Genomic DNA, 14030 nt, shown 5'->3' on the forward strand with positions numbered 1-14030 from the left:
ATTTTCGTTGCTAAATAACCCTAAAATTCTAAGTATTTCGTTAGTTGTCCTGTTACGAAACAATTTGTAATAATAGCATCTCGAGTTTCTTAAACTCGAGATCCAATTTAAAAATCGAGCTTTTAAGACTCGTTTTTGTTGTTTTTCAGTTGCTGACATGGCGAAAGTTTCCACTTGGATAGCGAGTTTATAAAACTCGATTTTGGAAATCGAGTTTTATAAACTCGCTTTCGCTTTAATGCTTTTTTCCCTTCCCACTTAAAACAATCTACAGAGACCCGTTCAAAATCTCTCAATCTCAGACACCGCTCTCTCAAACTCTCTCAAACTCTCTCAAACTCTTCCCCTGACTGTGGAAATTTCAAAATCAACTCACTCTCTCAAACTCTCTCAAACTCTGTCAAACTCGCCGTGCCAAAGGTGGTTCTCCCATTGAGACTCAGCCACCGAAACTGAGTTCTGCTCCCATTGACAGTGAGGCACTCAAAGTCAGTACTGCTCCCATTGAACCACCGTGCGCCTAAGGTACTCTCTCTTTCTCGAACTCCAATCTTAGGTTTTGGAGTTTCATGATGTTTCCTATTTCGTTTTTCAATTTCGGATCTTTCTGGGTTTTGGTTGTTCATGTCATTTCAGTGAATGCATGTATATTATTCTGTTTGGTTGTTTGGGAAATTAATGTTAGCAAAACTGATTGAGCATTTGATTGGGTTTCATTAGTTTAAAAAGTGTTAATATCTGGATTACATTGATATTTAATCTAGTTTGTTGGGGTTTCATTTGATTTGTTTGTGGGTTTTGTTTGATTTGTTTGTGGGTTTTGTTTGATTTGTTTGTGTATCTTGTTTCACGGTATTTTCACTGATTTGTTTTGGGTTTGTTTTAATTTTCTGATTGTATTGTCGTTTGTGGGTTTGTAAAGCAAATTATGGGTTTGATGAAATGGTTCTATGAACGGTGTATGAGTTGTGAAGTAATAAGTGAGAATATTCATTTGAAAAAAATGAGAACTTACACCTAAAAAATAATGGAAGGAAATGGAGTCAACAAAACAATACATCTAAGAATTTTTTTTTATTGGGTTAAAAATACTCAAATCAAGCCAAGGAACGAAAGATAAAAAAATATTAGTTGAAGAAGAGGATTATACCTGTGTTTGGAGTGTTTGGACCAAGAGCGATTCTGTGTTTTGCATCTCAGGATGAACCGGAACCTATGGATCTTATATAACATTGGTCCACAAATCTGTTTTCTGCAATTACATTTTTAATTTTAATTTATATTTACTTATCTGGGGGAAGGGAGGGAAAAAAAGAAGAAGAGGACGAGGATTATAAAAAAGTCTTTTTCAATTCTTAACCACCCAAAGGTTAGGAACCTCATGTGTAACTAAATATTAAGAAGTTGATGCATTCGGGTGATTGTGCAGAGGTAACACTAAGCTGAAATTAGAAGTTAGAAGTTAGAAGTTAGAAGTTAGCTGTCCACACTTACTGCACCACCAACAACATAAAATTTAGAAGTCAAACACCATCAAAGAAATCTTAAAAAGTGGGAAACAGAGTCACACCTGCAGACTTTTGAAAATAAAGTTTGATAACTACAGATCCAATGCTACAAAAACAAAAGCAGAAAGTTATAAATCTTAAATATGTATGATAAGATTGTACAAAAAAATAATAGTAGACAATATAATTAGCCCAATAAACTCAAAGAGATGGTACCAGAAGAGAATGTAGAGCTGTTTCAGCTTGATTTCCAAGGAAATACTGCAGAGCCATAGCAGCATGCTCCTGCAATAGGAAAATGCTAAAATAAGTAGGAAGTTTTAACCACCTGAACTAGGAGATGATTGTCAAGATTTTTCTAACATCATTGTATCTGCAAAGAAAAGAAATAACTGAAATACATTTTCACTGGCCTACATAATCACTGAAAACATTTTCTTGATCTATATAAATATTTAAAGTCCATTATGCTCCAACCCTTCATCTGAAACTCTTTATTCCGCCCCCTACTCCACATATTTTAAATACAATGCTATAACTCACTACTTCATTCGGGAAAGAATTAAAACTATATTGGACACACACACACACTATAAGTATCTATCAAAATGGGCATAGGGGACAAAAACTTGGCAAGATTCAAAATGTAGGGTAGTCGGATTACCCGTAAAGTAACCAGAGTTGTAAAATGTTACCACTATCCTTTCTTTTTCTCTTTCTTTGATAAGTATCTCTCTTTTCTTTTCTTGACAAATTAAGAAATTTTATTAGAACAGAAACGAATTCAGCAAATAGCATGTAATTTCTACATCCTATAAAGTGATCACATTTGAAAATTTAACTTATCATAATAAAATCCAAGAAAAAAACACAACAGATTATTGCCTAAAGCATGCAGCCAGTTTTATCATTATCCCTTCATATATTAGCCAAAAAGGCATAGCCAGATGGGTGGAAATATATTAAGAACTATCTGTCAAACAAAAAATCCATAAATAGAAAATATCATTCTTCTGTAAGTTTCACTTTCTGGAATTATTTGTGCTAGCCTTTATTTTATATATATATATATATATATATATATATATATATATATTTATATATATAAAACACTAAGGTAGAATTTTCAAAGGTGGAAAATTAGTCTCACCTGTGCTGGGACCGCAACAGCTAGCCTTGCAGGAATATTCTTGGGATCAAGGATGAGGGAAAGCTGATATAAAACTGATCCAGAAAATACCGTTGCAAAGAAAATGTTCCATATTGTAAACCAAAGGACTTTGTTACATGCACTCTTTTCTATATCACTATGAGAAACATATCCTTGAATAGATGAAAGCAACTCCATTATAGGAGGCACTATTTTCAGAAACAACTGAAGAATAAGACTGGGAAGGTATCCTGTAACTACTTCACTAACAAATGTTCTGCCCAAAAAAAATCATAAAATTAGTACTCTGTCACCAATAGATTAAATAAAACAGGCATTAGATTTTCTCATGAAAACATTATAATAATAACAAATTAGATTCCTCTTGATTTTTAAGTTGCATATGGGCAATTAATAATATCACCAAATCACCCCAAATATTCAATAAAATATCAGCCAAAACCACTGCAGTTTTCATCCCCCATGCCCCATGCCCAATGGTCATTTATTTTGCATGACAAAGATTATGCAATATGATAAGTTGATATATCATTCAATGATAACTAAAACTTAAGACTTGAAACTCTCATGCTCTTCAATCTTACCAATCTCATAGCAAGCTAAATAAGTGCAATCTCCTCCTTTAAATAACACATTAGAGATAATAAAATGAAGTTAAGCCTCTCAAGGACAGACATACAAGGGGGCACCATTTCAATGTTTGTGTACCTGAGCCCCCCAGAACTAATTACACCGACAAAAAATTTCTCCCATCCCCTTGAAATTTTCTGTATCAAGACTGCTTCAGTTTGACATAAGATGCTACAGACACCTAAACAAAGTCCCTTTACAGGATGTCTAATTTATATAACGAAGCAGCTTTACTCAAATTTTCATCAAAGGTGCCTTCTCTCAGTGTTGTAGGGTTAAGCAGAACCAGTAAAGAAGTGTGCATTAAATTTTAGAAAGTGGAATGTAGACCATGCAGTTCAGTAAAGAGCCTTCATTTATCAAAATAATATACCCAGCCACTCTATTTAGTGATTCTGAACTCAAATTTAATCTGAATGACAATATTTATTATTTAAAAAGTACACAGACTGGGAACTCTGAGTAGATATCCTTAATTAATAAGAGGAAGCATTACATGGGAGAAGTACAATCATACGCCTATGAGGAAGAGTCCTGTAGAATTAAGAAAGTCATTTACTAATTACATAGAAAGTCCGGCCAACTCTCAAGCTGTCTCTTTACAGCAATAGGGCTTAGATAGGGCCTTCATTGTTGTTTTGACTACTTTAGTGAACATAAGATCAAGGGGGAATCAAGTAACCAAGTTCCTTTCAGTCAATGGCAAAAGCCAGTAAGCCACGTACAACTAAAGCTAAAATGTACTACAAAAACCAGATTCTTATTTGTGTGGTGGCAACACCATAGATATGCAAAATTCAACTATTTTAGACGTCTAAATATCCATTTATGGACTTCAATCTAGTTATTACAATTCAATAAGGGGAAGAATCATTCTGAACCATTGTTCAACCAATTGATAAGTGGCAGGAAACATGATACTCACACAGTCCATATATGTTCAACCAATTGATAAATAAGCATGCTAAAAGTTCATAACCAACACAAAGCAGAATTAATGAAAGTAGTCATTTTATTTGGTACAGAATTCAATTTCTTTTAATTGTAAAAGTTTACAAAATTATTCCAACTCCAAAAAATTCATTATGTTTTTTTCTAACTTACCAATTCTAATTTCTTTGATTGCGTAAACATCATCGATTTGCATGTTTTTTGGTATGATTGCGAACTTACGTTTTTTGAAGAAAATTCTATTTTACAGTAGCACTCCTTTGCCCCTACACTATTAATGATCTCACAGTTGCATTGTTTGCAGTATGGAGCCTCGGATTGATGAGGAGTTAGAGGTCTTGGACCCCGGTCCGCGTGAGAGGTCATTGTTGACACGACAGCCATATCATCGATCAGAGGCCATTTGGAATGGCGAGGTGAAATTTCTAGTTCTAACAACTGCTTTAATATTTACGTTGTCTTTGATTGTTAGTTAGCAAGTTCTTTCAATGTTGTATTTCTAGTTCTAACAACCGCTATAATTTTGATCGATTTTGTAGGACTCGGGCCCACTTACGTGCCGTGGTCGCACTAAGGAGATGGCAAACGTTCAGATGCAAGATAATCGAGTCATTGATATTATCAAATTGCTAAGGCTAGAAGGATTGTTTAGAGCCCCTTCAAGAGAGATAGACAATTGCCTAATATCGGCCCTAGTTGAGCGATGGCGGCCGGAGACTCATTCTTTCCATCTTCCACATGGTGAGATGACAATCACCCTAGAAGATGTGGAGGTAATTTTTGGACTTCCGATAGACGGTGACGTCTTGGTTGGGCCGACTGCTGTGGTGGATGATGGGGGTTGGAGGCGATTGTGTACGGAGTTGCTGGGTTTTAGTCCGCCGAATGACAATAAAACATTGGTGGGGCAAAGAATTCTCATCAGCCGACTTGTTGAGGCCGTTGCAGCGCCATTGCCTCATGACGCAACGGAGATGCAGATACACCGGTATGCCCGGTGCTATATGTTAGCGCTAATAGGGGACAAACTTTTCATGGACAAGTCAGGAGATAGGGTGCATTTGATGTTCCTGGACTTCATGCGTAACCTTCGTGATCCGCCACATTATAGTTGGGGTAGTGGTTGCCTGGCCTGGTTATATAGGGAGTTGTGTCGGGCAAGCGAGAAAGGGGCATCGCAGATTGGTGGGGCGTGCACCTTGGTCCAGTATTGGGCATGGGCAAGGTTGCCATTCTTGTGCCCGAGGATAGAGCCCCCACCTGGATGTGATTATGGCCCATGGCCATATGCTCCACTTGCATTTAAGTAAGTCTTTTCTTGATACCAAGTGTGTTCTGCAATGTACATTTTTGTGTAACTAAATTGTATTATTGTTCTTATGTTTTTTGCTTGCTTGTAATTGTAGGTGGGTGCGGGTGCCAAGCCCGAAGAGTAGACCATCCGGCATGGCCTTGGTCCACTATCGCGAGCTATTAGTTACAATGCAGCCAGAGCAGGTAATAATATTCAAAAAATTTGTTTGGTTATGATCATTTTCGTTAATAATATGATTGCTTCATCCTTTAACATATCTTTTGTTATAATTTTAGTTTTTTTACCCTTTATATATGTATTTTCCCTTGTTTCACATTTGAAGATGCTATGATAATTGTTTTTTTTTTTTCTATCGTAGATTGTGTGGCAGCCATACGAGGCACACTTCAGCCACCTTCCTGAGTTCTGCATTGCAGGGAGGGATATGTGGACAGCAAGGGTGCCGCTTTTGTGTTTTTGCATAGTAGAGAAACACCACCCAGACCGTGTCCTTCGACAATTTGGCTTGGCGCAGGAGCGGCCTGACCATGTTGTCTACGATGATAGGCTGCATAAAATCGACTTACGTGGGAAGGTGGAAAGGAATTGGAGGGAGGAGCATGGACCGTATATCATTTCTTGGGAAATGAGACGACAACAAGTTTGTCGTGCACCTCCTTAGATTGGTGAGATGCCCCGCAATCATGCCTATTACGTCTGGTACCGTCCGGTCAGTCGAAAGTATGTCGACCGCAACAGCGCTAAATTAGATATTATGGTAATGTGTTCTACTTACATTTGATTGCCTACTTCGTTTTACTTGAGTACATGTATGAACATAAAATCAATTTCTATGAATTTCTCAGCAAATCTGGTTTGCTTTGACTGACATGTAATGAAATAGTTTTTGATACATATAGTATTCTAATAGAACTGTTAGTTTTGAGTAGATTCATAAGTCTTATATTATTCATTCATTAATTGATACATAAATGATGTTGGTTCTTTCTCCGTTTCAGATTCAAAGCCATTTAGCGCTGTTGGCGATGCTTCCTGAAGGCAGCCAAGCTCACAACCATGTCCGGCGTATCCTAAATAATGTGGCTGGCCTTGGTGGTGGTCCTGCAGTAAATGAGCATGCAAACAATGGGGATGAGACTGAACTAGCAGCTGCTGCAACCCCAAGCACAAGTGCAGCACCCGTAAGTACACCGACCCGTGGTCATCGTGCTACTACAAGCCCAAGCACAAGCGCAGCTAGGGGTCGTCTTCGGCCTGCTACAGCAACCCCAAGCACAAGTGCAGTTAGGGGCCGTGGTCGGCGTGCAACAACCCCTCGGGTTGTAACTACTCTTGAGATGCCTCCACCCATCCCGCAAGCATCTCCTCAGCCTGAGGTCCCTTCACCCATCCCATATGCATCTCCTCAGCCCGAGGTCCCTTCACCCAGCCCACCTTCGCAGCCCAATTTCGATGTCAGTATTGACCAAAATGTGACCCCTCCTATACTCCCCGAGACACCCTCATACCCACACACTGGCTCTAGTGCACCCACTCCTGGCCTCTACATAGAGCAGGATTACCCACCTACCACATCCTCATCTGACCCTCTAGGATCTCCGGTTGGGATTGACACTGTAGAGCCACATATTGATGTACCGGACCTTAATCGCCCTCATCAGGCCTCACCCCCACGAGGTAGACCGCAACGCAGTAGAAGAGCACCCACGTGTGGGACAGGTGGACACAAAATAGGACACCGAGGCCCCGCTATGGTATGATAACTTTAATTTGAATGTAATAATATATTTTCTACTTCACTTTACTCTTACCATTATGGAGAATATTGATTGCATGCATGTAATGGAATTTGCAGCACGATGATGACCCTAAGGTTGATGCCCCGCAGCCTCCTCCCCCACACAAACATTACACGAGGGCTAAAAAACACAAAATTGGTGAACCTTGAGTAAGTGCCTTGAAAATTATGTTTCATACTTTACATATTAGAAACTTTAGGATTTTAATTGACTTTCAATACATTACCATTTTAGTAAATGTTATTTTCCCTAGCTCATTTGATGATGTATGCAAATTTCTATTTATGTGTTATTCCAGGGTGGAAGTTACATTTTTGAGTTTGAAAATTTCTTAGATCTTCAAGTTTGTCGAGAGTTTGTGGGTAAGTCTCAACTATTATGCACATTACTTATTTCAAGCTTGTTGACCTATAATTATGTGTTGTCAATCTAGTTCAAAGGTTTAGACATTCTGTTAGGTCAGTGTAGTTGATATGGATCTTCCCCTTTGTAAATGCATGATGCAGAATAGACATTCTGTTTGGTAGTGGTCCACCTCTTGAGTTTGTAGTTTAAGGCATCTTATATATTTTTTGTAGACGTATATCTCAATTCTAATTCAGCTTTAGTTTAATCGAGATCTACTCTTGCTTTGGTTTATGACAAATATGATGCTCAAGAAATTTCTTAATATGATAAGCATTGGTTAATTTTTGTGCTAAACAAAGTTTGATTTGCATGTTTTAGGAATAATTCTATAAATCAGTATTGTTCTTTACTGGATGCTTCCATTTAAAGATATAGAAAACCTTGGATTGGTGATGCAATCCCTTATCCACATTACAAACTTCACTGGAAAACCAGTAGCTATCAAGCACATGGTAATAAAATTCCAATTTACAGAGTCATAAGCTTTCCTTAGGTCTGCTTTAATAGCACATCTACCTAGACCACAGCATACCTATTACTTGAGAAAGGAGGCTTCGGAGTTACCTTAGGATTAGTAACCTTCACTTGAGCTTGCTTTCTCCTTGAATTATCAGTCTTCACTACATCTACAACCTCCTTAGCCATAGGAACCCATCGTCTCTTAGTCATCCTCTTTGGATCAACCATTTCAGTATTACCACAATTGGCAGCAGAGTGTCCAAAAAATTTGCATTTTGGACACTTCATAGGGATCCATGGGTACTCAATCCCAACAAGAAATTAATTACCATTCCCCATATCAACTTAAATCTCCCTAGGAAACTCAGCCTCCAGATCAACATCCACAAAAACCTGAGTAAAACTGAGCCTTTGATTCACTTCAGTTACAGTATCAGTGTACAAAGGCCTTTCAACCCCACTGGCCACATGCCCTAAACAAATGTGATTCTAGTACTCCACAGGGAGATGAAAATTTTTATCCAAATAGGAATTTTCCTTAAAGAAAGATCAAGAAATTGCATTCTTGGCTGCCACTTACACAAGAAGATGGATTTGTTTGCATTTTGTGTCTCCCGCATGAATACCCCTTCTTTACACTCAGGTGCATTCACACAAGCTATTCTACATTCCTCTAGTATTACTTTCTAGCATTTTTCCCTAGAGCTGTCAAAACTTCTGCAGAATGAATGCTTTAGTAGCATATTTTTAATCTATAGGCATGTGCAATATTGAAATAAGTGCATATAAAGTGCCCACATTCTGGTTTTTGGTTATATATTGACCTTATAGCCCCTAGATAAAGATAATCTGACATGTCTGTTTCCCAAGCTTGATGAGTCTCTTAGGCTAAGATCTGGATGTATGTGTTTGACTCTGATTAGAATCAATGCCTAGCTTGAACACTTTATTTTTGAAAACCTTAGGCCAAATCCTAGCCAAACATACATTGTTTCAGGTTGGGTTAGTTGAAACTTAACGATTGTTGTTCATATCATTTAAAAGTATGGTTTTACCAGTATGAGACAAAGGTGTGCTCAAGTATTGAAGTTTTCAAGGTTGAAATGGACCTGAAATCAGGGATTGTGCTTAATGTAATCTTCTTTATGTGCCAGATCGAATAGAGGATGCAAACTGGCATCTCAACAAATTTGAACGTGCTGGGAAGACACATGCAAAGGCTTCAAAATTGGAGGTTTCAAGGAGTGCAAATGGTTCAGAGCAGAGTGTTGCTGCATCACCAAATGAAGAGATGATGGAAATCTCTAGGGACTGTTCTTCTACAGAAACAAATCTGTTTCACATGGTCTCATTCCAACAAGAAAATTTTGTTCAGACCAACTCCACCGGAGAAGAAATATGATACTATCCTTTGGTAAGTTTTTTCTTGGCTATGTTATGTCTAGTGTCTAGTATAAAGTAAAAGAAAGAGATAAGAGAATCTTCTTTTCAGGAATAAGCAATAACTTTCTTACAAAAACTTCATGCTACCTAATCCTTTTGCTTTGCTTTCATTACAGAAAAAAATAAAAATAAAACAATTTAAAAACTACCTAAATAACTTAATGCTACTAACCTCTCTCCAATCATTTAGCACTTATGTGCCTCAATTTTCTGAATGTAAAAGTTTGTGAAGTTCTTGTTTTAGCTAGTGGATAAATATATTCATGAGTTTTTTGATAACAGCTTCATTTTATTTTATTTTTTAAAAGCATTTGGGCCTCTTCCAGTTCAAAAATAGCTTTTCTAAACATCTGTAACAAATAATGGAAACAATTATTATATCGATAGTTAATATGTATTGTTATTACATTTTACATGCTATTATAAAACTCATTTATGGTTCATATTTTGTTCAGTTATGACAAGGGAGCCTCACAGGAGGCTGTATGTCATGGGATTCCTTTTGTCTGTTATTAATCATTTGCTACTAGGCTGTAGCATTAGCTCTTCAACTCTCTTCTCTTCATGCTCTGATAATGAGCATATCTAAGCCTGTTCATCCACAATATGGAGAGTTTCTGGATTTCCTTTTATCTCAAACTTTTCCCCTTTTATCTTATTTTGTTTGTAATATTAGTGTCTCAAAATGTTTCTTCAGTGCAATAACTTTGTTGTGGAACTCATCGGGATAAAATGGTCAACCTAAGCATTCTGGTCCACCTAGCTGGTTGTCAACCAAGTAGTGAAGTGCTGAATTGGCTTAGGTGCATTGATACTGTGCACTGAAAGCAATGTTTATAATTATTCTACAATGCTTATAAGAAAGGGTGGAGGGTAAGATTGCTGGTTCAAACCCACTACTAGGTGCATTTGTAAACTCACCAATAATAATAAAAAAAAAGAAATAAGAAAAGCTTTTATATTGCTAACTACAAATGAATTTGAATATATAGAGTTATATATCTTTATTATTTTGTTTTTGAGAAACTAGAGCACAAATATCTGATTGTTTTGAGCCATTACTAATAGTTACAAGAGCAAAAATATTTCTTTTCCCCATTTATGTCTTTTCCTCTTGCAAATTTATTCATTCCTAAACACTATATAGATGCACATTATACATCCTTGCTAGAGTTCACAATTTTCCAGACTAGCTAAGTTAGAATCCTGGCTATATTATTTTTCAGTTTTACTTTTACCTAAAACAGAATTGGCCGGTGGTGGGGTACATGTTTGGGCTGAATAACCCCAAGTTGTCTTTAATCAGGGTTGTGAGAAGGTCTTTCCAAGCATCATGTTAAATATAAACATAGGAAACATCAATCTGTTCTTAAAATGTTTTTTTTTTTTTTTTTTTTTTTTTTTTTTGTAAGTCACAGCATCCTGTGGGTCATGAACCTACAGCCATGCCATCCTCCCAGTTTTTCCTGGGAGGAGGTAATATTTGAGCTAAAGCTAATTGGTTTACGATACATGAATTTGTTCTAAAATTAGATCAATGAAATCTAGGGAAATGGGCAACTTTCAGCCTAAACGGAATGATTTCCCTGCCTAGAATATAGTGCTCTTGCAACTTGAATTTGGTTATTATGCTTGCATGTATTTACACATACTTACATATTATTACAATAACTGCTTCCCCCAATTTTCTTTACTTTCATTCTTCTGTGAGAAAATCTTTATTGTTAATAAGGCGTTTTCTGAATGTCTGTAGAATGTAAAAATCCAGTTCGAGTGCACTTGCAGCTAAGTTTAGTTTAGATCTGTTAAAAAAAAGTAGGTTAGATTTCGTATGCCTTGCACAAACTAATTAACCACAAACTGGACCTTTAGCTTGTCTTACGAGCCTCCAGAGAGGCTACCGGGGTCTCTCCAATAAATTATTCTGTTACTCCAAGTTCTAGGGTACTGTTGATGGTGATTCTGAAGAGATGGCACTAGAGAGAGGAGTATATTTTTGGAGCACTCATTGATTTCTCTTAGAAGCTTTACATAAGATTTTCTGTGCACTCATTGATTTCTCTTGTTAAGAGGAGTTTTAACTTAGTGAGGAGTTATCTACATAATCGTCTCATCCATTACTTGACATTGCTTATCAAGTCATCCTTAGTTTAAATTCAAACTTTTCTTAGTATACTAATCCATGTGGACAATCCATGGGTCGTAGGTCAGGTCCTGTATCTAACAAGATCTAATTGTATTGTTTCTGAAATGGCATTTGGTATTGGCCTAGAATATTGTACACTTACATAAAGCGTTCGTAATTCTCTTGTGACTGAGTGACATTATGAAGATTTGTTTCCTTGTATGGCACTAATCATTAAGCATAGCACTAATTGCTTTTTTGCCAACTATAACATTAATAGTTTGTGATACTCTCTAATTTCATATGTTATTTTTTCAAAAACTTTCAATTTTAATTTTTTTTACAGAAAACTTCAAACATATACCATACTTTTCTTCATTTAACACTGCAATAAGAGCACTGCAGAACAGTGTAGAAGATGTATTTCTCCTTTGAAGAAAAATGTGCGAACATAGCCTAAACCGTTGGTGTTATCAAGGCAATCTAATAAAAATATATACAGAATCAGTAGCATCTATAAATTTATCTCTACAGAATAGCATTCCTATGTTAAAATGTTCTGTTGATATTAACTTCTCTGTTAATTCTTTCCATTTGTTGATGTATTTAAACCATCACCATGTGAGGAGAAAGAGTCAGTTGGTAGCTAAGAGTATAGAAACACTTGTTTTATTTATATGTTATAAAATAATGGAATGATTTTGATTGAAATGCTTCGAGTTGGTGTGTCCTTAAAAAAAAGAAAAAGGAAAGAAGACCTTATTGGGTGGAATATGGAACAAAGTTTATAAACAAACACGTTGAATGTTTTTGCAAACTATTATTTATTATCAGTGAGAAAAGAAAATGACTAGGAAAGACGGTAGGCTGTAAGAAACTTCCCCTCTGTGGTTAAAATCATTGGAGGAGTTTTTATTTTTGATAACTAATCAAGCTCCGTTTAATCTCCCAGAAGCAGAAGCTGAATTAGTTGCAGGCTATAATGTAGAATATGCATGGGATGCGATCCTTAATAGTCCACTGTTGGCAGAAGCCAATGTCCTGGGGTCACGGGGACTCATTCTGACTGAAACAAGGGGTGGGTCTTTACCAACTTAAAAATATTCGATTTTAGGGAAACCAAAAAACATGAGTGCCTAGGACAAGCCTTTTTGAAAACTCAAGTGATAAGTTTTATTAAGAAATAGACATATGTAGCCCAAGTACACAGGAAGTATACAATAAGTAACTCTAAAGGTTCAATGATCAATAAAATCTAATAAGTTGGAAAATGAAAATAATCCTGCTGCTGTCATTGGTCATCCATTCAATTGTGGTTCCTCAAAACACCAATCTCAAATCTAAAGTGGTCGCTTCACACCTCTCAAAGCTTCTAAATTTCCTTTCTAGACAATTGTTAAGTTTTCTTACCTTACGTGTTTTGGACTTGTAATAGCCTTATCATGCAATTTTGTAGAATGTGCTACTACGTTTGTGTTAGTTATGTTAGTTATGCTCTTAAGCATTTCACATTTTAAGGTCGGTAACTTTTCTTCGCTAATGGTTTTATCTTGCACAGAAGAAGAGAATGGAGAAACCCAATCTGGACGAATTGTAGCACGATGTTACCAGTCGTGCAGTCAAATTCATCGACTACGGCATGATGGGTGATGGTTCCAAGTCTGAAAACAAAAAAGAATTCAACACAAGTTGTTTAGGGAATTTCGCGAAGAATTTGGTCAGGAAGAGCCTGGGCGAAGGTGTAATGTTCCCTCCAAATCAACTACTTCCTGTTTTTATTGTAGGTTAAAGCTTAGTCATTGCTTTTCGAGATCTTTTTTATTGGGTTATTACTGTGACTTTTTTGATTACAATATTATGAGACAACAACTGTGGAATTTGGATGAGTATGATCTTCTATACAAGAAATACAAATTGTGCAATTTGGATAAGTATCACGTATCAATTAATTATATTGCAATGACCTCTATTTCGAAGCATACAATATATAGGCAAAGGAGAGTGATTGACCATTATATACATATTACTAATAGATTTGTAAAAAAAAATAAAAAATAAATTGCCACAGATTGAGAAAAATGGAAGAAATTTTGTTTTTTTTTGATAAGTAAGAAAGATATATATTAAAAGGTACCTCATGAAAACACAAGGCAGAACAGAGAATAAGACTGGAAACAAACAAAAAATAGAGACAATGAGATAACTGAAACAAGAAAACAAA

At 36.4% G+C, this 14030-nt stretch overlaps 2 protein-coding genes and 1 long non-coding RNA gene across 3 annotated transcripts; all 3 read left to right on the forward strand.

The window, feature by feature from the left end:
* Window positions 1–5: 5 nt before the first annotated feature.
* LOC126715939 (serine/threonine-protein phosphatase 7 long form homolog) lies at window positions 6–7934 on the forward strand. The gene is made up of 9 exons (XM_050416798.1): window positions 6–525; window positions 4565–4676; window positions 4800–5566; window positions 5667–5757; window positions 5934–6332; window positions 6574–7329; window positions 7431–7523; window positions 7673–7736; window positions 7881–7934. Exons 2-5 carry the CDS (start codon window positions 4566–4568, stop codon window positions 6234–6236), a joined length of 1272 nt encoding a protein of 423 aa, XP_050272755.1. The 5' UTR covers window positions 6–525; window position 4565; the 3' UTR covers window positions 6237–6332; window positions 6574–7329; window positions 7431–7523; window positions 7673–7736; window positions 7881–7934.
* LOC126705631 (proline-rich receptor-like protein kinase PERK8) lies at window positions 6547–7885 on the forward strand. The gene is made up of 3 exons (XM_050404738.1): window positions 6547–7329; window positions 7673–7736; window positions 7881–7885. The coding sequence occupies exons 1-3, from the start codon at window positions 6547–6549 to the stop codon at window positions 7883–7885; spliced, it is 852 nt and encodes a 283-aa protein (XP_050260695.1).
* A 1466-nt stretch (window positions 7935–9400) lies between the features above and the next one.
* On the forward strand, window positions 9401–13740 carry LOC126707574 (uncharacterized). Its single transcript, XR_007648985.1, has 2 exons — window positions 9401–9655; window positions 13368–13740. It is a non-coding gene; the product is annotated as an uncharacterized LOC126707574 (long non-coding RNA).
* The last annotated feature ends 290 nt before the right edge of the window (window positions 13741–14030 follow it).

The sequence above is a fragment of the Quercus robur genome, chromosome 2, assembly GCF_932294415.1.
Source record: "Quercus robur chromosome 2, dhQueRobu3.1, whole genome shotgun sequence".
NCBI classification, from domain to species: Eukaryota; Viridiplantae; Streptophyta; class Magnoliopsida; order Fagales; family Fagaceae; genus Quercus; species Quercus robur.